General features: G+C 49.0%; 1 protein-coding gene across 2 annotated transcripts; it reads left to right on the top strand.

The window, feature by feature from the left end:
• Positions 1-1,168: 1,168 nt before the first annotated feature.
• Positions 1,169-20,672, top strand: FBXL18 (F-box and leucine rich repeat protein 18). Of its 2 annotated transcripts, none has more exons than XM_061345853.1 (5): positions 1,169-1,433; positions 2,564-2,764; positions 4,009-5,549; positions 8,255-8,473; positions 20,343-20,672. In XM_061345853.1, exons 1-5 carry the CDS (start codon positions 1,296-1,298, stop codon positions 20,497-20,499), a joined length of 2,256 nt encoding a protein of 751 aa, XP_061201837.1. In that variant the 5' UTR covers positions 1,169-1,295; the 3' UTR covers positions 20,500-20,672. The 2 variants fall into 2 exon arrangements, with proteins under 2 accessions (XP_061201837.1, XP_061201847.1); XM_061345863.1 differs by lacking the exon at positions 1,169-1,433 and adding an exon at positions 1,457-1,759.
• Positions 20,673-22,870: the final 2,198 nt, after the last annotated feature.

Raw genomic sequence — 22,870 nt, 5'->3', positions numbered from 1 at the left:
AGGAGCTTCTTACACCTATCTCTGCTCCCAGGTCCTATTCAGGGTTGCCAAGCGCTGCTGGTCCATGGATGCCCCATGGCTGGTCCTAAAACAGCCAGATCTGGCTTTCTGGGCAGGGCTTTTACTCTGCTTATGGGCCTTGCTGATGATTTTAGGTACCATCTGTACTGGAAATGCAGATCTCCTCCACCCTGGTCCCTCTGACGACTGCGAATATGGTAGCTTGGTGTTTTCCTAGACGTCAGACAAGCTGCTCTTGTCATTATGGAGTGGAACACATGACAAACAAAGCAGGTACAGATTGTCTTACTGAGGCTCTCCTTCATCTAAAGGCTAAGAGAGGTTTCCTCTTCAACGCCAGAGCCTTCCCATAGGCAAAACAGGCAATCAAAACCTGCTATTTCTAAGTGGAACCCCCCAATCTATCTCCTTCCTCTAATTCTCAGCCTTAAATGGCAACCATCACTCGTGCAGAAAAGCAGCACCGCGTTCATCTCCCACAGCGGGTCATCTTTAAAGCACATCTTTTATGAACAGGATTCCTGAAGCCTGCACGTAACTGGGAATTCCAGTGCTCCGGTCCTGTCTGTACTGGAGACACGGGATGGGGAGCAAACAGCAGCAGTGCTGAGCCAGCTGCTGCCCTTTGGTCATTGCCGGGTGTGCTCACAGCAGCCCCGGGTGACTTCTGCATGGCCGTTTGTGCATCAGGGGTGCCCAAGGTACAACATTTAACCGGGTTAGAACCCTGACTTGACATGACCAGTGAATCTGAAGCCACGTTTATATTTAGGCTTTTCCCGTGAGGAAAAGGTGGTACCTGCAGCTCCTTTGTTAGCATCAATCCATGCAGTGCCCATGGGTGTCCGGACAGCCATGCCCCGGCTCCTTCCCACCACAGCATGATCCAGGAGAGGATTATTCTCCCAAATACTGTTAATCTCCATGGAAAACCGGGGTGCGATCGCCTCTGCAGTGCCCGCGGCTCCCCACAGCGGGCATTTACACTGTGGGAGCCGACTCAGGGCCCCTGCTGTCCTCGATGAGCACCGGTGGCCTCGGGGCGGAGGGGAAGGAGCCAGCCGGCTGCAGCCGGGGTTTCGCATCCACACAGCGCCCTCAGGAACACCGGAGCTGAGGGGACAGCACAACCGAACCCCAACACAGCCCCGCCGCTCCCATCATGGCGCCGCCGCCGCTCTCAAAATGGCGCCCAACAGCGGCTGGCACCTCCCTCCTTCCTCCTCCACACTCAAGATGGCGGCGCGGGTGAGGCGCGCCCCGGAAGTCGGGTCATGACAGCGCCGGAAGAGCCGTGCGGCGGCCGGGCCGGCGGGGAGCCAGGCCGGGACGCGGCCGCTTTGAGCGGTGCCGCGGGGAGGCAGCGGCGGCGGCGGGACCGTGCGGCCGCCGCCATGTTCCGCTCCGAAGAGGTGAGCCTGGGGTGGGGGGGCAGCGCTCCTTGCCTTCCGCTTCCCCTTTCACCTCCCGAGGGGCCGTTAACCGGGGCTCGACCTCCCTTGGGCTGGGGCTGAGGGAGCCGCTGCTGCCTCAGGGATGGCGGCGAGGCTGGAGCCGAGGAGCGGCTGAGATGGCGGCGGTGGGGCCCGGAGGTGCCGCCGGCTCCTGTCTCCCCGCTGGGCCCGGCCCCGGCGGCGTGGGGAGGCCCCAGGAAGCCGGTTGCTAACGGGGCTGGGGATGGGTTCCCGTTATCCCCCTCCGCTGGGTGCCTCTGAGGGCTTTTTAGAGGGGCTGTGAGGTGGGCCCAGATCCCCCTTTCCCGTTAAGGGAAGCCTTAATGCTGCTTTGTGCTTTAATTCCATTTAATGCTTTAGTTAAGTCCCAGATGCCCCAGAACCGCTGTCATCACGGTGGGGTTGGCCAGCCCCTGCACAAGGCAGCGAGCACCCCATCACCTCATCAAGTGGTGATGGGTTTGGGGTGCTGCTGTTGGGATGCCTCTTGGGCACCCCGGTGTTGAGGGAAAGGGGCATGGGGTGTATGGGGGAGCAGAGGGGCTCTCGTGTCCCCTTCGGAGCCCAGATGTGTGGTTTTGTATGGCTAAGGTGTAATCAGAGGAGCGATGAGTGATCTGATGCTGGATTGCAGTTTTGTATGCATATATATATGTGTATATATGGTTTTATGGCTCTTAAGGTTATTGGAATGGATGGTACTTGGAGGAATGATGTAGGAAGGGACTGCTGTGTTATATTTAGAAAGGAATCGGGGACAGTCGCTTTTCCAGTTGCAAAGGAAGTGGCAAAAGTGGAATGAATGTGAATGTGTTTTCTCCTCATTTTAAAGCAGCGAAAGAGCGAGTGAAGGTACCATGGCTTTACGTGAAGCTTTGCACCACTTCCATAACGTCTTCTAAGGGAAAGCTCTTGGCTTCTCCATGCAGATGGAAGGACTTGAAGATTCTGGCCTTTCTGTTTTGTCTTACTTAATATATCCTTATGTGATGGGGGGGGAGGTGGTGTTTTCTCACAAGCTTTGCTGAGGTTTCTGAGCTAATAGCTTTTATTTTTCTCTTTTCCTTCCTTTTCTCTTGCCCTCACAGGAGGTTGCAAGTGGGGAGAGCGAGGAGGAGAGTAACGGTGTCAACTTGATGGAGTTCTCGGATGAGATCCTTTTGCACATCCTCAGCTACGTCCCTTGCACTGACCTGGTCCTGAACGTCAGGAGAACCTGCAGGAAACTCGCAACGCTTTGCCTTGACAAGAGCCTAACCCATACGGTTTTACTTCAGAAAGACTATAAGGTGGGGAGAGCAGCTTGCTGCTTCTCTTAGCTATGAAGATAAACCAGAAATGGCATAGGTACTATACCAGGAACAGGGCTTGGGAATGAAGGGCGATACATTTTATAAGGACTGTATCACCAAGTGCAGGCGGGGGGAAGCCTCTCTTAGTCATTTCTGAAAGAGGAAGCTGTATGAAGGAGAATGGAAACCTTCTTTCAGTTTGAGTTGCCATAGATGGCTAGTTCTGCTGAAATAGCGCTGCTGTTAGAAAAGGGAGATGGTTTTTCAGTCCTCTATCAGCTGCTGAACAAATTTGGCCTCACAGTAATGCAGAACTGCACAGACTAAGAAGCTGAAGGCAGTGTAATCTCAAGAGCCCAAAGCATGGCAGGCTGAGCCAGCTACCAGCAATATAATGATTCTTAGACTCTGCTAGAGTCCCAAAACTTGGATGAGCCACATAATCTTAAGTGCTAAGTGCTCTTATCCCTATCTTCACATGGGAAACTGAGTCAGTGCACACCATTGCCATGTATATAGAGAACAGATTCAGAGCAGCCTTGTGGAGAAGGACTTGGGGGTGTTGGTCGATGAGAAAATGAACATGAGCCGGCTTCAGTGTGCGGCTGCAGCCCAGAAAGCAACCGTATCCTGGGCTGCATCAAAAGGAGCGTGACCAGCAGGTCAAAGGAGGTGATCCTGCCCCTTTATTCTGCTCTCGTGAGACCTCACCTGGAGCATTGTGTGCAGTTCTGGTGTCCTCAACATAAAAAGGACATGGGACTGTTGGAACAAGTCCAGAGGAGGCCACGAGGATGCTCAGGGGCTGGAGCACCTCCTGCATGGAGACAGGCTGAGAAAGTTGGGGCTGTTCAGCCTGGAGAAGAGAAGGCTGCGTGGAGACCTCAGAGCAGCCTTCCAGTATCTGAAGGGGGCTATAGGGATGCTGGGGATGGACTCTTCATTAGGGACTGTAGTGACAGAACAAGGGGTAACGGGTTCAAACTTAGAGGGGAAGTTTAGATTGGATATAAGGAAGAAGTTCTTTACAGTGATGGTGGTGAGGCACTGGAATGGGTTGCCCAGCGAAGCTGTGAATGCTCCATCCCTGGTGGTGTTCAAGGCCAGGTTGAACAAAGCCTTGGGTGCCATGGTTTAGGGGGGGGGTTGGAACTGGATGACCTTAAGGTCCTTTCCAGCCCAAACCATTCTGTGATTCTATGATTCTATATCTCATTGACTATGGTTTTGTTTGAGCACAGGTAAACAAAGACAAAGTGAAGCAACTGATGAGGGATATCGGAAAGGAGATTTACCAGCTGAACATGGCTGGGTGCTACTGGCTGCCAAGCTCCACTATTGACCACGTAACACGATGCAAGAACCTGGTAAAACTGAACTTATCTGGGTGCCACATCACCTCCCTCCGCCTCTCCAAGATGCTCTCCACGCTCCAGCACCTGCACTCCCTGGCCATAGATGTCAACCCGGGTTTCGATGCCAGCCAGCTAAGCAGTGAGTGTAAGGCCACCCTGAGCCGTGTCTCGGAACTGAAGCAAACGCTTTACACGCCGTCGTATGGTGTTGTCCCGTGCTGCACTAGCCTCGAGAAACTGCTGCTTTACTTTGAGATCCTGGATCGCTCGCGGGAAGGCTTTATGCTCTCTGGCCAGCTGATGGTGGGTGAGAGCAATGTGCCCCATTACCAGAACCTGCGGGTCTTCTACGCCAGGCTGGCTCCTGGCTACGTTAACCAGGAGGTGGTGAGGCTGTACTTGGCGGTGCTGAGTGATCGGACACCTGAGAACCTTCACGCCTTCCTTATTTCTGCTCCCGGTAGCTTTGCAGAGACGGGAGCCACTAAAAACCTCCTGGACTCTATGGCTCGAAATGTACGTCTGGATGCTTTACAATTGCCCAAGGCCTGGATTAATGGCTCTGGGCTCCTGCAACACTTGAAGTTCAACAACCCTTTCTACTTCAGCTTTAGCAGATGCACCTTATCGGGTGGCCACCTCATCCAGAGAGTTATTAATGGTGGGAAGGATCTTAAAAGCTTGACCAGTTTGAATCTCAGTGGCTGCGTTCACTGTCTGGCTCCAGAGTCCTTGTTCCGAAAAGCAGAAGATGACATTGACAGCAGCATTCTGGAAAGCCTGGTGGTGTCTTGCTGCAACCTGAGACACCTCAACCTGTCAGCAGCTCACCATCACAGCTCAGAAAGCATAGGCAATCACTTGTGCCAGCTTCTGTCCAGGCTAAAGCACCTGCTGTCATTAGCACTGCCGGTTTGCTCCATCACAGATGTTGCTGCAAATGTGGAAAAGCCCCCCACAGTGTCTAATTTGGTGCCCCAAACGTTTGGAAGGAAAGTTCGGATTGGGATACAGACATACCCACGGAACTTAGCGGACCAGGCACATCAGAAGATTGAGTCCTCAGTATTCTGGGCTCTGATGGGAAGCCTCCGGTACTTGGAGACCTTGGAAATCATTGGGTCCAGTTTTTCCTCTGCCATGCCCCGCAATGAACCGGCAATTAGGAACTCCTTGCCTCCTTGTGTCCGGGCACAAAGTGTCGGGGATTCAGAGGTGGCTGCCATTAGCCAATTGACTTACTTGCAGAGCCTCACCTTAGCACAACTGCCAAATATCCTCACTGGCTCTGGGCTTATTCACATTGGATTGCAGTGCCAGCATTTGCGGACTCTTTCCTTGGCCAACCTGGGCATGATGGGGAAAGTGGTCTATATGTCTGCTCTCATGGACATGCTGAAACACTGCAAGTGTTTGAGAGATCTCAGGTGAGGGGCTGCTGTTGAACCTGTCCATTTTGGTTGTGGATCTCCAGAAATGTAGTGCCTGCTTTGTTAGAACTGTGAGTGTCCCTGTTCTGGTCAGAAGTAGCTGCAATGGCTTGAAAACTTGGTGTTTTCCTTCCTGACTTGTGGAGGACATGAAAGCATCACATGCTGTCCTTGAGGATTGAGGATATGCCCTTTAACCTGAGTTTTATGAGCAAAAAAAGTCTCTATGCTGCAACTGCCTTCCTTTTAGATAAGGAAGAGTGGATGCTGCATATTTGGGTGCTAGCAGCCTGTCAGGACTAGGTTAAATACCACACGCCTTTGCTGACTTGTGTAAACGTGCATCAAGTCTCCTACAGTGTCTAGATAATGTAGACTTCTCCTTAGGTTTCCCAACAAGAGACTTTTTTTCCCTTGGTTTGTGTTAAAATCTTTCCTCTTTGTTTTTTTATTACTCATTAATGTGTTGAAAACATTCCAGATCTAGAGTTTATCCTCTTGGTGTTCCTCTCCTGGTAGGATTTAAAGGATCTTACCAAGGATCTGCTCCTAAAGGGTGCAGAAAGGAGCTTCTCAGCCAACACATGTGTGAACTGCGATGGCTTCCTTGCACCAGTCTGTATGAACACAAATGTTGCTGCATTAGGAAGATGGTTTTTCCTTCTTTTTTCCCCTAAACAAGCTCCTATTGGTGAAACTGCTAGACCTGTCAGTCCTGTTGTCATCCTCTGTTCACAAATGGGTCTAAAATAACAGTAGGAACAGCAAAGTCACTCCTGTGATTACAGAGCCAGGGTGACTAAAATCATTGCTCATCATCTGAAACTGGTGTTTATATATGTGTCCCTGATCCATTGCAGTAGTGAAGGGAGCCAGGGTGGCTAAAACACCTCAGGAGGTGTTTCATTTTCCACCACTTTCCATTTATAACAAGCAGGGAATGTGCTGATCTCTCATTCAAGAGATGGAAATTCAGTTGCTTAATGGTTTGGGTCAGGTGAACGTCTCTTTAACCATCAGGACACTAAATGGCCATGGAAGAACTAAGATCTGGGGAAGGAGGTTTGGGTGTGCAGTGTTGCTTCATCCAGTCTAAACCCTGCAGTTCCCAGAGACTTTGAAATGGAGGCCAAGAGCGACAAAGATGGGAGGCAGCACAGAGCCCTGAATAAAAGACCAGCAAGGGTGTTTCCTTGTAACATCCAGGCGTTTCCATGTAAGCTGTCATTGTTCTTTCCCGAGTAAAGTCTGAGGTTTTATATAGGTTTAAGAGGATTTTAATGTTTAGCACTTCCTCCTGATAATGTCGTCCTTCCTTTTCATTTGACTTAATTCTCTGCTGCTTCTACTCTTTTTGCCCTCCCCATTTTCCAGGCTGAGAAACTCATTTAAGGGGCTATTCCAAAGCAACATTGTCATCTAGCGAGTGAAAGGCAGTATTGCAAGCATGGCTGGCACATCCCAGAGATTAACCTGCAGGGAGGTTACAAGAGATTCTGTGCTCTTTGTCCTAACCTTATGATGGAACAAATAACGCTGTTGAAACCTTGAAGTGGCTGAAGTGATTTTAAGTTATTCCCCAAAATGTTCACAATCTGTTAGGATCTCATCAGGTAATGCTAACTCACAGGTTGAGACTCTAAACCAGAATATATCAACTAACAGGATTAAGTTGCTGAGATACCCCTGCATACTACAACAGCCTATGCAGAAATGATCCAGTTCAGGTTGGGACCAGCATCTTGTTATCACCTAATGGATTAACCTTCTCGGAGCTCTTGGCCTTGCTGACCCAGTGACTGGGATTCCCAAGTGCTCTGAGGGCCTGTAGTAAGTCTGCACTAGGCAAATGTACTCTTCTGGTGTCATCAGCTCTGCAGACTGGTTTCTGTAAGGGCATCATCCAGTTATGCTGCTAGTTAAAGCATAGACCCCTTGTTGGTCAGCTGTGGTTTCACTGTGTCCTTTTGTTGTCCTCTGGGCTGTGACATTGGATTGTGATGGCCATGATAGAGGAGCCTGTCTCTCTTCTCTGGGCCAAGTGTTTGACATAAAGGTTGACTTGATGATGGTTATTCTTACTGTAGAAGAGCAGTAGCTTTGATCCTTTGCCATCCTCTGACCATGGAGCGCTGGTTGTGGTTACTCATTGGCTCAGAGGCCCACATTCTGCGTGACAGTGTGTGCATTTTCCATGCCTGTTTGTCTCTAGGCAGTAAACTGAAGATATGACCAGTTTGATCAGTGTTGGTGCACTGGAGCATCAAGTCCTTAAATCCACATCGACTGCTTGGTGGATGTCAGGTAGCAAAAGCCAGGCTCATCTTATGACCAGAATGGATCTGCTGCTCAGACCTAGCATCTTACCCAACATGCTTTGTGGAAAACTTGCAGAACCAGGGTTTACTCTTGGAATTCTGCAGTTTAGGACCTTTCTACCTATTTGTGTCCTTGTCCTTTAGCATGCACCATTCAAGACTAACCAGCAAGCAGGAGGTCTGAGCTTGCAGTGTCAGGTTTGTTATGCCATAGCACTGGCGCAAGCACTGCTAGGTTATTGTGTGTGTAAGTGAAACAGGCTCCGAGGGACGCAGATCGCCCTACATTTGCCAGCCCCCCCATGACCGTGCTGTCTCCCCTCTTGTCTACAAGCAGCCCTAAGCTTGAATTCCCCATTGACTTGTTGTTGTTTATTCCTGCAGGCTGGAACAGCCTTACTTCTGTGCGGGTGCCCAGTTCTTCCAGGCACTGAGTCACTGCTCCTCTCTCCAGCGGCTTTGCATCGTCTCCCGGAGTGGGACTCTGCAGTCTGACGCAGTGATGTCATTCATGGCCAACTGCCTTGAGGTCATCATGTGCCACATGTTTATGGGAGAATCTCTTACCGTTTGCAGAAGTCTCCAGCAATCCATTGTCCGGAGGTAAGTACGGAAAGAGGTTGGGGTGGGATTTCTGGAGCTGGGGAAGATTTATCTCCCATTTCCTTTGCTTGCCAAGGTTTATATGGCTTGGAGCGCTTGTTCCAAGAAGCTAATAGGTACTGTGTAACCACTTGGCACACGAACTTGCCTCTTACTTTAATAAGAGTGAATCAGTGAAGGATTTGAAGGTATTATATGAATTTTTGATTCCATTCCCACCCTTCTTCTTTGCAGTTGAGGTTCCGGATGTGAACCTTTATAAATCAAATGACACTTTTTTGGGTAAACAAAACATCTGCCCACGTTTTAAGTACTGAAGAGCTCTGACCTTGAAGCTTTCCTCCTTTCCCACAAGTGACTAAGATAATTCTCTGGCCTCTAATCACTTGTAAATGTCGCTTACTGACAGTCCCCTGGCAGCGCAATTCAAAGCCTTTAAAGGGTTGTTGTGAAGGGTTTTTCTTGGGGAAAGGGGGGGGGAAGAAGTGGTACAAACTCCCTTTGCACCTTTGGCAGTTCTTAAAAGCATTTTTGCGTGGCCCCTTGCAGTGTTCTGAGGCTCACGTGGTGGGGAAGCGTTTGTGTGTGAGCTGTGAGCTGCATTTGAAAAGAGAGCTTTTAATTACGCTTGGCATTGCGAAAGCTCCTCATAGTGGCAGTCATCTTACAAAATATTGCCCGTGCAACGCACTTCCCATTAGGATGAGTTCTTTTCTTCCTCCTCCTGGAAGGCTTTTTTTTCCTTCCCCGCCTTCCCTCTGTTTTCTTTGTCACCTACTGCTGCTGGGCCCTGTTAAGCTCTCATACCCATTTCAAATCACACAGCATTATGACTGCATCCTAAAGGCTGCTCCTCCTCCTCCTCCCCCCCAGCCTTCCTCCCGCTTCCAAGTGACTTATTACATTTGGCTTGTTTCCACGGATCAAATCCAGAAGAGCCTGTGACTATATTAGCTACCTAGCAAACCGCACACACGATCGTTTGTTACTGCCCCTAAAAGCCTCCGTGTCCTTCTGCAATGGGAATTGTTGGAAACATCCCAGTAAATTCCCTGTGCTAGGACAAGGGTTGGGTTTTTTTCACTGTAAAAACGCTCCTTGGTTCATTTCAGTCGTGCTTTGGGGATCCTTGGCAGGAAGCACAGATCCACAGGCCCCAGCATTTAGTTTGTGCCCCCATTTGAGGTGCCACAAGTCTTAATGTCCACTTCCTGAGCAGAAATACACTGTTCTGCAGGGTTTTTCTCCCTCTTTTTCTCTGTGGTGGACAGATTGTCACTACATTCTGTACCTCTTCATAATTTAAGCCCTGGGAGCATTCCAAAGAGCAGCTGATGCCTTGTGGAGACGTTAGAAGCTATTTTTATATTTAGCAACAGTTCTGTCATATTATTTTTCTTCTTTTGTGTTTTATTAATAGAGACATTTGCATGAAAACAGGAGGTTTTGAGGGGGTTTTTTGGTCTTTTTTCCCCTGAAGAGAGCATCTGCTCCCCGTGCAGATTGCACACCTGAAGTCATAATCCTCTGTGACATTGTAATTGGTGGCTCTGGAAACGATTTTGATGTCACGTAAGATTATGACTTCAGGAGGAGGATAAGCGGTGGGAGCAGATGCTCTCCTAAGCAACAAAGATCCCCTTCTCATGCAACTGTCTCTAGCAATAAAATGGAAGGAACGAAATACAGAAAATGATGTGTAAGCAAAGCCTGGAGTCTTCCACGAGCCATCCGAGTCTTTAGCCACGTGGCTTTCCCAGTGATCCCATTCTCATCCTTCACATGGGGTCGGGAATTGACTCTCTCCAGACTGCATTTGTCTGCTACTCCAAAGGCAAAGAGATGTGCAGTAAAATCCATGTGTGAGCTAGTTCATAGCTTAAACCTGTGGATAAGGCTCCAATTCACACAGCTTGGCTTCCTCTAAGAATATGCCACTAGTGTCTCCTTAATCCAGGTTTCAAATTGGAAGAGTCTATTGGGCAGTAAGTTATATATCCTTGTCCCAGAATAAAATAAGGTGATTTATCCTTTTTGCTGTTGTTTGCCTGTTTGGAATGTGTGCAGATGCTGCGTGTGCGGGGAAGGCATGGAGAGTGGGTGGGAAGGAGGAGGTGAGAGGAGGGAAAGCAAGGAAGGCTCCGAGCCTGTCTTTGTTTGCTCCTCTTCTTGAGATAAGGGAATTAATCCCTATTCCGTAGGCCTCATTAAGGGTTAGAGTTCCTTATTTAGATGGAGATGGACATCTCTTGATGGAGATGGTCCTGTTTAGGCTCAGAGCAGCCAAGTGATTGCTGGTTTTGAACAGGGAGATGGGGTCAAAGTGGCTCCCATTCTCCAAATGCATCTAAAAAGAGAAGAAATGCAAATTGGAAGGGTCTAAGGCTGGGAATGCACCAGTAGTTTGCTGAGGGGGGCTTGAAAATGCCATCTAGGGCAGAGCAATCCTTGTTCAGACGTGGATGCACAGGAGGGTTTGGATCGCAGATCTGGGACTGATCTGGGGAGAACAGACTGGTTCCAGCTGTGGAGTTGTACTGGAAGCTGGTGTGGTTACAGGGTGTGGTGATGGGAGCTTGGGTATTAAATCTACATCACACCAGTGGCTTCAAGCCTGATCTTAAGCTCTTCCCTTTGACTGTAAAATAAGGTTAGTATTATGTATTAGTGTTCTACTGGCTGGAGAAGAGAGTTCTCATGTCTGTTAGTCTTGTGACAGCTCTAAACCAGGCCCTGTGGTGTCGAGCTTTCTTGTGGGCAGTTTTCTGCTTGAAGTTTGCTGATTTTTGGGACAAATTAGTTTGCATATTTAAGTCATTAAAAACCTCTGATTCAGTTCTGCCTCTTTTGCAATGAAACCAGTAAGCAGAACAGCACTCATCTGGAGCCCTCATCAACAAGCAAGAGGCTTGCAAGGGCAAGGTCTCCTCTGAGCTTTAGAGAAGGCTGTTTCCCTCTGGGCAGATAAATCATTGCAGTGTTTTTCTTCATTCTTGTTTCTTCTGTGTGAATGGGAGGGGTGATCTCCTTTATGGGTTCAGGGAGAAACCCTGTGCACATAAGAAGGGCCTAGTGGTTAGAGTGGGAGATGTGGCTTGAGCAATCTATATCCATCTCCCTGATCTTCCTCAGCTTCGCATGTGACAGCGGTCTGCTCTCGGTTTCTCTGCTGAATGACATCTTTTTTCCCTATCACATGGTGCTCAGCTGCTGCCACACTCCAGATAGCAGCAGATCTAACAAACACAATGTTTTCCCTTTTATGCTTGGGCCTTAACTGTGCCAAAGTGCTTAACTCCAAGCATGTGTTGTCTTTGTTTAAATAACTCTGCCCTTAAAACCACTGCAGTGCTTTTAACCAGAAACACTAAAACACCGCAACTTGAGCACCCACTGTTGTCGTTTCAAGACCTGTTGCTGGACAGAGAGGCTTCTTTGCAGAAAAGGGACATTTGGCTTCTCCCTTTAGGGCTGCGGTGCTGTGCTGGGATTCCGAATGCTTGCAAACTGCCCTGTGGCCAAAGCCCGGTCCGAGGGGATGGAACTTGCTTGCAGCAGCTTTCCCTGAGGGCTTCCACGCTGTTATTTAGTGAAGGAGTCAATAGATGGAGCTGTGACCTATGGAAGGTGTCCCACTGCTTACTCATGTGTTGCATGCTAACCATTCGTGTTTACACGCCTGGATTTCTCTGCCCTGGAAATCTTGCGGGCAAGGAATCTGGATAACTGGAGGCTTGCACAGCTACATGGCACGGTCAGCAGGCACTTCACAAACGTGTAGGAGTTGCTTTGCCAGCAGAAAACAGGCTGGAAAAGGGGATGGGAAATGCTTTGGCAAATATCCCCTTGGCCTCAGTGATGGATTTTATTTTCCAGTGTATTCCTTGAGAATTTGATCAGTTTTAGCTTAAGCGTTTAGGTAGCTCCTATCCCTATAATGATTTCAAGGACTCTACAGCACCACACAATAGAAGCCTGTGAAAAGACCTTGAGAAAAACACCTAGCAAAAGATCAAGAAAGCAACAATCCAAAAGCCCCCAACCAACCAACCCCTAAAAAATCCCTGAGAGCATCATTAGGGATTCTTCATTCATAGGGGGAAGGTGTCAAGGCATAGAGGTGAGTTGTCATTTATAGAGATGCAATCCAAGGTAACCCACAGTAGAGAGTGTGGTCAGGAAGCCAGCAATGGTGGTGTGCTTTGGGGAATGGTGGTTAGCTGGGCTCAGCTGCTCACATCTCCCAAAGGCACTGTTAGCATCTCCTGGGGTCTCAGAGCTGTTGGGAGAAGGGCTGAGGTTGGCTGGGTCCTGGTGCAGCACCCCCTGAGTGCTGTGGGGTTGGAGTGGGGAGTTGGCAGCCCGGGCTCAAGCTCTCTGCCCTGCCCCTCTGAGCCACTCTGGATACCTGCCTTCAGCAAATGGCTTTGTAAGGCCAGTGTGCAACTGGTGAGGCTGCACCTTGAACCCTTGTTCAGTTCTGGGCCACTCACTACAAGGGAGACACTGAGGTCTGGACACTGGAGCAGGGGACAGAAAAGGGCAAGGGAGCTGGTGAAGGGCTTGGAGCACAAATGTGATGGGGTACAGCTGAAGTGGTTTAGCCTGGAGAAAAGGAGGCTCAAGGGAGAGCTTATGGCTCTCTACAGCTACCTGAAAGGAGGCTGTAGCAAGGTGGGTGTTGGTTTCTTCGTGGTTGGATAAGAGGAAATGGCCTCAAGATGCACCAGGAGAGGGTTAGATTGGAGATTAGGAACTATTTCTTCACTGAAAGGGTTGTCAAGCATTGGAACGGGGTGCCCAGGGCGGTGGGTAGAGGCACCATCCCTGCAGGTATGTAACAGACATGTGGATGTGGTGCTTGGGGACATGCTTTAGTGGTGGACTCGGCAGTGCTGGGTTCATGATTGGACTCGATGATCTTAAAGATCTTTTCCAACCTAAACAGTTCTGTGATTCGATGACTGAGGGTGAACCAGTGCTAGAAGGCACAGGGAATTTTACTGGTTTAGGACAATCTGCCCATTCTGAGGATCCAAGACCAAGAGAAACACTACCTTAACTTTCCTTCTGCTTGTGGCAAGCATGAACACCGCTTAGTTTGAAGTGCCTTCCACAACAGGACTCCTGCCACTTTCCAGGAATAGCTGTCTCAGTCTAAATTAGATTTTACTATTCAAGTTCCTGTAGCATTGCCTAAATTTTCCCCTGCTTGCTATTATCCTTTTTGAACATGAAACTCTTGGCTGGATCTTACCTTTTCTTAAACTGCTGATTCCAGTGGCCCTATGTAGCTGTGAGAGCTGTGATGCTCGCTGGAGGGATAAAGCTCCCTCCTGGGATTCAGTTGCAGAAATAGGGCTTCCAGGTGGGAGCATGGGGGAGAAGGTATTTGGAAAGTGCTGAGTGAGCCCGTCCCTCTCCTGGCATTTAGCACGGGACTGAACTATCACAGATGAATTGCTCACCTCAGAGCTAAGCGTTCTCCCCTCCCTTATTGCTATTGCCTTAGGTACCCCTGCAGTGTTCCTGCCTCAGAAAAGCCCCTTTGGGTAATTGTTTTCACTGTTAGATTGGGTGAGAAGGGGATATTAGGGCAGTAAGTGAGTGCAAGATCATCTCTGAATTCAGCAGAGTCCTCCAGCGTCCTTCCTGCACTGCCCACCTGCCTGCTGCAATTGCATTGACGCTGCAGAAAGCTGCTATTAGCACCTAGGGCTTCTTGGTGACTTTCGAGCTGGTTTTGCATCCCTTCACCACCACCTTTTCCTCCTGACCTTGAACAAGTCCCTGGATACCGCTGGCTTTCCTGGAGCCCAGAGCCAGCGTGGTAGCTGCCAATCCCACTCTCGCCAGCCTAAGCATGTTGTGGGCTCAGGCCCTGCATCTGATTGCAGAAGACTTAATGTATCACTAGGCTGGTGTAGTGAATCATTAGCATCCTGTTCCAGCTTTCATTGTCTGTTTCATTTCCTGCTCTTGGAAACCCCTGAATCACTCTGTCACAGACTGAATAACAAACTGCATCCTTGTCAGCTTGTGTTACCCAAGAATTCCTTGGCAAGGGCTGACTGCTCGAGGTGTGGCCCCGACACCTTTCCTTCTATCAGGGGTGTTGTTTAGGGGTGGGTTCAAATACTTTACACGTCAGTGGGTTTAAAGACTTTACAGTGGGGCCATCCCAAACTTGTCACATTCGTATGTCTTCTTTTGGGGGTCCTAACATACCCCCTTCTTAAATGCATTCCTGTGGTTGACCCAAATGGCTTCTTCTAACTGCTGGCTCATGTGTTTTGAAGGGAATTCAGTCCTGAACCTTTCCTTAGTGGATGGATTGGTTTGTGCATGAAATAGGTTTCAAGGATTGTCCTCTCTCTCTCTCTCTCTCTATCTTGGCTGAGAAATAATATTGGAATAGTACTGTCGTGCTTTCTCTTCATGAGGGTGTAAAAGGCTGAACGGAAGCATTAACTGCAGCTTTAAAGCATTTCCATAGTAAAATAAATCTAATTGAGCCGTTAGTGCAGTAGCTTTTTAATTTGTGGAAGAGATTAGGAAATAACTTCCAGCTTGCTCTGGCAGAGCACTCCCCTAGGACATGTCCTGGGCGCTCTGGCATCGCTCTTTGGGTTCTTATGCCCTCCCTTTCTAATTGTCCAGTCCCGTTTGACTGATGGCAAACTGCTGCAGGAACCTCAGTCTGTGAGCGTGTTTGATGTAAACCTCAGTTCACAGGATGGTGTCACTCACGCCTTACAGAGAGAAACCACAGCAGAGAGGTGGAATTTGCCTCTACTTGGGATGAGTCTGATTTATGTTGCTCTTACCCCACGACTTGATGCAGTGGCAGAGGATGCTGCATGGAAGATAATGGGAGAGTTGGCAGTGCTGCGTGTGAATGACTTCCAGAGACCCATCTACACCCCTTCATCTCAGGTTGGAGGCTGTAGTGATGGGATTTGGAGTGAAAGGAGATCACAAGCTTTGGGAGAAGGCCAGTTTGTCCACATAGACATGAGGGGGTGGAAGACACCCTTAAAAGAAAGCACTTGATGGAGGGAATATCGTGTAGAGCTAAGAGCAACATGAGGAATCACAACAGTTTTCCTCAGGAACTGCTGAAGTCCATTCCTAAGGTCTGAAAATGATGTGCTGGTCCTCCAGGAGGGCTGGGAGTGTGAATGGCACTAAAGAATGGGTCTGCTTTAGAGTCAGTGCATGGAGGCTTTGGGCCCCTTCTGGGGGATGAGTGGGGGGCAATGGTCCTTGCTGCTCACGAAGGAAGGGGCCTAGGGGAATTCTACCTGCAGTTCCTTTGGAAGATGCTTTGGAGAAGCTTCATTTTATGCTATTGGCAGTCACTAAGCAAGGAGAGCTTTTGCAGTTCCCTGCAATGAGGTCAGGGCATGGCCAGTGGAACAAATTGTAAGTGTGTGTGTATCCTTCCCTGCAAAGATGTCTATCTGTTGGGTCATGCCACTTGTCTGCTGCTCCAGCTTGCCCTGGCATTTCCTCCCTTCCACCGTGCCATGCTGCAGGGATGGGAGTTTCCGGCCTGCCTCAGGTGTGCTGGCTCCAGCTTTCAAGGCAGATTTGAGCTTTCAGATGGAAGTCTTTCAGTGGGAACAGAGGTACACTGGGCTGGCAGAGGATTAGCAGGGGGTTTGGGCATGGAGGTGGAAGAGGGGAAAAGTGAGCTGGTCTCAATTCCCTCCAGACCTTGTGCCTCTCCAGGAGTGGATCACCAGCCTGTTGGGGAGTTAAATGGAGAGAGGAGAAAGTGTGTGACTGCAGCAGAGATTGGTTTGCTTTTGGGAGAGTCATGCAAACAGAGCCCACATCTGCTCTGCCCCACTGTGCTCTCTTCCCCCCCAGATCAAGCCTCCCCTGGTTTCCTTCCTTATTTTCCTTCTCTAGAGCCTCTTCTATAAGCTCATCTCATTGTGGAGCTGAAGAATCTGGCCTTGATCCACTCCTGATAACACTGTAGTTCCTTGTTTTAGCTGGTGTGTGCTGCTTTTGTTGCCAGTGCTTAATTATACCACCTTGTGTGTCCTTACTCCTGCTTGCCAGCTTTTGTGAAGCGGGATATGCTGCAATGTCTGCAGCTTTTCTTAGGTTTCTCTGGAAAACCTCAAGGGGAAATAACATTCTCCAGTCCCAACTATTGCCTTATCCTTTCCTTACAAGCAAGAGAAGGTAAGTTTGAGCAGCACCTAACACAGCAGAGCTGTTGTCTTTTGGGGTGCAGAGTTGCAGGGGGGGGCAGAATCCATCCTTCGAGGTGAGATTGTCCTATGGCTTTGGGATACCCTTTAGCTCCATCAGTAGATGGAGTCCTGGGGACACTGGCCTCGCTAGAGAGGTATGCCTGACACCGTGCTGAGAGTGTTTGCCAGGAGATAACCACATTCCAGGGAGTGACTCCTTTGTCTTGCTAAAATCGAGGAAATCTGATCAAAGTGCAGCCTTTGCTTTAGACTTTTTCCTCCTCCTTTTTGACTTTGTCCCTGACCTACATATCGGATCCTGCCACACTGCTTGGAAGTAATTGAGAACCCAGCGTTAGGCTATTTACCAAGCTGTTCACTTGAAAATAACCTTATTGTGTCCGGTCCACACCTGCTCTGGGATCATTTTGGAGACAAATTACAGCCCTTTCAGCCCCATGCAACCTGCTCATGATCTAACTGGAGGCTGAGGCGAGACCTCTGCTGATGCCAAGAGGAATATGTGACCCAGGCTGCGCTTCGCTGCTGGTTTCCCGGCCCTATGGCTGATTCCAACCAGCTGCCCACATCCAAATGAAGACACTTCAGACACATCCTTGTAAAAGTTCCCACTGGGTGGCTGTTGGTTTGGTGTTGAGTCTGCTGGCCTAGAAGCTCCACTGGAAAATATGTGTGTTGGGGGTGTCTTTTCTTTGTTATCCCAGTGGTTGTTTCTGATTAAAGGCTCTGTTTTGAAGGGGCTGCTAGTCAGTTGCCTAGAAAACTTGCTTTCATCTAATTAATCATGATGAGTTTAGTCTGGAGGTTTTGTAGGAGAGAGCAAGCAAGCATGTCCTTGGCATTTCTCCCTTGGAGGGGAAAAAAACAACCCAGGCCTTCATGTCTGAAACTGCAGCTCTTTTGTCTCCCCAGGTCAACATCCTTCTCTGTCCTTCGGGTTTTCATTTTACAAGCCATGCTCTTGCAGAGGTAGATGGAGTTTGAAGTCCATCCAGGTGTGGAATGAGGAAAGAAGATTACAGGAGCTATTCTGCAACTCATTAACTCAATCTCTTCCCCTTCTTGTTATCTCCTCCCCATGCCTGAGGCCTTTGGAACTAGTGCTCTAAGTGCTTCTCACTTAATCTAGCCCACCTGGACAGGTGTACCAAGAAAGGAATTGCCTTCCAGGGGAGGACTAAAGGAGCAGAGATCGCCGAGGGAAGCTGCCTTTGGGAACTGCTAATCCCAGTTTAACATTATGACAGCTGCTTGTTAAAACCAGGGTGTTTTTTAACAGGCGGTTAAAGGAGAGGCTTTGCACGCACATTTAGCCTCGAATAATAGGGAACCCATGTGCATTTGATTCCTTTCTCTTTTCCCCTTAAATCACGCAAGTTGTACATGGAAAGAATTCGCCGGCGTCAACTTGCTGGGTATGGAATTTACAAGGTTTGCAGTAACATACAGTTTCCTGTTGGGGGGGGGAGAGAAAATTACAAAGCTTTCTTTTCTTTTTCCCTTTTTAAGCTCAAATTCAACCCTCTCCCATCGATCCAGCCTCTTTGGAAGGTGGATTTACTGCACTGGTGGGGGGGGATTCAGTCGTCTTGGTGGCAGATTGTCCATGTAAACTTGTCTAGGTGCTCGTTTTTATGGCTGTGTATAAAGGCTGCTCATAAACTGCAGTTTTGTCTATGGTGAGAAGGCAGCATGCAGATCCAATTTGGGAGAGTCGATAGCCAAAGAAAGGAGCAGAGGTTTCTCTGCGCTGTTTCTTCCGAGCTGAACTTCAGTACACTCGGTCTATTAACATGATTTTCTCTGCAGGACTGTGGTGTTGGATAAGAACCATGAAGAGCTGAGGCAGAGGAGGCACTATCAAAGAGGCATTTTGCTGTGTTTTATGTAATTTCACTGCAGACTTTACCAACTGCCTCGCAGATCAGTGCTTGTTTGCTGGTTGATTCCTTGGAGGCAGTGCTGTGGAAGGAAGAAACTGCAGCTCTTACACAAGCCCCCACATCCCCTCAAGGAGAGGTGTCCTCTTCTGCCAGCCCTGAGGCATGAAGGGCAGGTCTGTGATGCAGAACCCTGTAACATTGCCCCGGGTAGTTTTGCTGCTGGGAATCCTTATCCCTGCAGCTACTTAGGTTCAGGCAAATTAATTTAACCCACCAGGACTGAGCGAGCAGCCTTGGAATGGGAGTTTCTCTGCTTCGTTTTTGGCAGCTCTACTCCAAATCATTTGTGGATGGGAATATCCTTTCTGACTCCTGCAAAGGGCCTTTTCTTCAGCCGGCTGTGTTGCTACCTGGGATTTCCATGTGTCTTTCCAAGAGAAAGAACATCTCCAGCTGTTCCCCTCTCTGTTTGACAGCAGTCTGGCTGTTTCAGAGCTGGAGATGAGCTGGGAATCTTCCCAGCACACATCTGTCTAAAAGAAGTTGGTGTGAGCAGTGAACTTCTCTTTTGACCCGACACAACTTGGTACAGCCTCAAGGGACTGATGCTGCCAGTCTGACTCTGCCTCCTTTACAGTGAGAATGACCTAGCCCTTGTCACACGCTTTGGAGGAAGCATCTTGGTGGCATGGGGCTGAGAGTCACGAGGCTTTTTAATCTTAAGGGTGTAGCTCTTAAACCCTAGCATAACTTCCCTTTACCCCCCAGCTTTAAAAGACTAACCCATTGTTGTGCTACGCTGAGTAATACTGTTTCCCTTCCATGTTCTCTTACTCACCAGGTTGCTATCATGGAGAGGACTTGCTGATGGGCTTTCTTTTTTGTATGCTTCTTATTACGTTGTATAAGTGGCTTTAAGTTTTGCTGTTCTCTTCTTTTGCTCTGTAGTTACAACCCTGCTCTGTAGTTATAACCCTGCTCTCTAGTTATAACCCTGCTCTGTAGTTATAACCCTCTCTCATGTTGTATTGGGCTTCTTGCTTGCTGAAAGGCAGACCCAGTTGGTGGTGGCAAGAAGAGCTGGGAGGGCAGGAGGAGAACGCAGATCTCTCTAAGAGGGAACCAGAAGGACTGAGGCTGTGGATTAAGAAAGTGGAACCCAAAATTGAAGTGGCAAACAGGGCTACGTGACCTGTGTTTCTGTTAGGGCAAATTCCTGGGAGGCCAAAACAGGTTTCCTGCAACTTGGATCAGAAAGGAGGCTGCAGTGCATGTATGTGTGTGTGTGTGAGCACACACTTCAGTGCTTATCTGCAGATCTGAGCTTTCTAAACCTGCCCATGCTCTAATTGCAGAGTATAAACTCTGCATGCAGAGCAACCCAGCCTGGAGTGATAATCCCAGGCTCAGCCCCCAGGGAATGCCTGGCACTGCTCTGGCCTGATCTTAATGGCTCTGCAGCTTGCCTCTGGTCTGTAGGTGGTTGAAATTGTTATGTGTGAGCACCTTGCCCAAAACGTCTTCCTCCTTCCCCATGTTAGGGTTTGTGTTAGCTCTACAGAGAAGGGGTGCAAGCCCTTGCTGACACATTGAGAGCAGGCCTTGACTTCCAGCTGCCTCCTCTGAACAACCCTTCCTTCCCCTCGCCATGGGGATCTACATCCATGATCTACATGATCTACATCCATGCAATCCCCTTCTCTTGCACTGGAGAATTCCTCTTTTTCCTCAGCTAATAACCTGTGTCTGATTTAGTTTCCAGGCGGATCGCCCTGCGTTAAACGTCGTCATTTTCCCTCTGCTTCACGAGGACTTGACAGAGGTCATCAGAGATGTCCCCATGCGGCACTTGGATGAAATTACCTTGTTTAAAAGCAGAGTGGCCGAGGAACCTCCCAACTTGTGGTGGTGACTCTCACAGCATGGCAAGGACAGTCAGCGTGCACACGGTGAAATCGCTTCTTGTTGGCCTGGGTTGCCCATCTTTCAGCTCCTGGCCACCTCCCTGGATGCTGTACAATCACTTGAAATAGGTGCAATCGCAAACTGAAACAAAACCCGGTCCTTTGCAGTGGGGAAACCATCTATTGGATATTGCTTGCATCTGAAAATCCCCTCTCCGAGGCTCCTGGAATCTGATGAGTATTTCCTTGCGGTTAATAGGAATTGTTTTGTTATTGTATTGAAGTTAAAGGTAAGAGAAACTGACTTCATGATGCTCTTTCTGTGTTGCCTGGTGTATTTCCCAAAGGGCCCCTGTGTACTTCAGCAGCGTGCTGTGTGGTGTTGGTGGAAATCATTCTTTGCTTCAGTCTCTTTTTGGCAAAGTAGAAAGCCTAAGCCAGCTAAAAGGCCCAAACCCGTGTTGCTCAATTGAAGTGCATCACATCTTTTCTGTGTTACAAGTACACATTTGTGGTCACACACATGCAATCACAGCTATTGAAAGAGGGTTATTTCTGATGGAGAAGTGCCACAAGGACTCTCTTTTTGTTTTGAATAGCAAATTAAAGGTCTTTAGTTCCTCGACCATGGTGTGTTCTTGCTGGTGCTGTTTCCATCCATCTGGTGGAAGCAGCTCTCAGCTCTTTTGGAAACCCATGTCCTAGGGGTAGATGGTGCCTACAGTAAGTTGCGGCTTGGATCTGGTTTTAAACATGGTCTGTCTTGCAGTGTAGATGGAATGTAGTGTTTCAGTCCTCTCCTTAGATCCCATGCCTTGAGCTCATGCTAATTTTAGAGACGTTAGGAAGTGTTTTCACAGCGTGATTCCAGTCAGCTTCTCTGCTCCACAGAACTTCCTCAGGCACCAGTAGTGGTCTGGATCACTTTCATATTGCCTTATTTACTGAGCACTTTTGAAAGCATCAGACAGCTGTACCAAAAGGCAAGTTAGGAATTCCTGGAGCTACTTTTCTGGGTGGCACTTGGATTTCCCTTCTGCTGGAGTATTTTATGGTAGTGCACTGGGTCTGTCTTCTGCAAAACACCTACAGCAGCTTCTCCACCTAAACATCCCCTAATGTGCTGATGAGCGCTGCTTTTCTGGGGAAGCCCAGATGCACCATCCAAAGATGATGGTGTCCCCATCTCCTTGTTGGCATTTTCTACACAAAGATGCCATCTCCCAATCCATGTTCTTCCATCAGTGGTTCATAAGAAGCCTGACCTGTTGGGATTGATACGAGAGCAAAATGCCCCTCGCAGCTTTGGAGGACTTTCTCTCCTTGCTTTCCCATCACTCAGGTGTGAACCTGCCTGGTGATGTGTCTTGTGGGTGTCAATCCTGAGCCAGGCTGCGGTAACCCTTGTGCTTGGCTAGGTTAGGCTGTTAACAAGCAGGTTAATGTTAGTTAGCCTTCTACTAGCACAAGGCTAAAACTAACCCCTGCGTGTGGCTGCTCTCCCTTCCCCACTCAGCACAGGGTGCCACAGCGGTCTCTGGTTTGCAGCTGGTAGCAAGGTGATGAAGCTGGCTCTGTGCTCCTGGGAATGGCTGCTGGTGAGGGCGAGGAGCTGGTGCCCTGCTCTTGGCATCCTCCCACTGTTTTCTCTCCCAACGAGGTCGTTCTTCCTACCTCTTGTCATATTCCTTGCCCGTTCGAATCCCTCTCTCCCTCTCCAACTGCTTTTGTGTCTCCTCCTCCCTCTCTTCAGCAACTCAGATGTGCTTTTTGGCAGGAACAGGAGGCGCTGCTGTGTCCAGTTGAGTCCTCTTCAGCTCTGCCTGGCTTCTGTTTCTTTCCTAGAATAAATAGCGAGGGATAGGCAGTGAGTGTTTGCAAAGCTGCTTTCTCCTTGTTGGAAGCATTAGCAGAGCTGCTTTCCTCTCCCTGTGCCTCTAGCCTTGGGGGAGAGTAGCGGGAAGGCTGAGGGTATGGAGCTCTGAAGCCTAATGGGACCTGTTTTGAGGAATCTCAAGGTCTGGTACATGCTACAGGAGCCATTCCCACCCTCAGCAGGGATTTCCCATCAACATACTGTGGCATCAGCAAGAGTTTGGCAGAACCAGGGGCTTGCCTGTTCCTATCCCATTGGGAAACCTGGGTTGGGGGACAGTGGAATGCAGAAAACACTTGCTGCTCCATGGTGGTGTTAACCCTTTGGTCCTGGGGGTTAGAGCAACCTGATGAAACATGCTCTGTCTTTTGCTTGGCAAAGCGGTACCCATCTGCCTCGTGCCTTGCAATCAGGCATGTTTTATAACACCATCATTCTGTTGCCTGCAGTGGGATGCTTAGACATCTGTATTCATACAAGCAGGTCAGAAGTCCCCATGCAAA

Source organism: Neopsephotus bourkii, unplaced genomic scaffold (assembly GCF_033783945.1).
Source record: "Neopsephotus bourkii isolate Nb327-2 ecotype Australia unplaced genomic scaffold, CSIRO-AGI_Nbou_v1 NB_39, whole genome shotgun sequence".
Taxonomy (NCBI): domain Eukaryota; kingdom Metazoa; phylum Chordata; class Aves; order Psittaciformes; family Psittacidae; genus Neopsephotus; species Neopsephotus bourkii.
Note: the sequence above shows the minus strand (reverse complement) of the source record. Positions and strands in the feature narration are given on the sequence as shown.

What these genes read in the sequence shown, in the direction of transcription:
- FBXL18 (XM_061345853.1), top strand. Translation starts at nt 1,296, where the DNA reads ATGACAGCGCCGGAAGAGCCGTGCGGCGGCCGGGCCGGCGGGGAGCCA. An exon ending in CCATGTTCCGCTCCGAAGAG is followed by an intron (nt 1,434 to 2,563) that starts GTGAGCCTGGGG and finishes TTGCCCTCACAG; the next exon opens with GAGGTTGCAAGTGGGGAGAG. An exon ending in TACTTCAGAAAGACTATAAG is followed by an intron (nt 2,765 to 4,008) that starts GTGGGGAGAGCA and finishes GTTTGAGCACAG; the next exon opens with GTAAACAAAGACAAAGTGAA.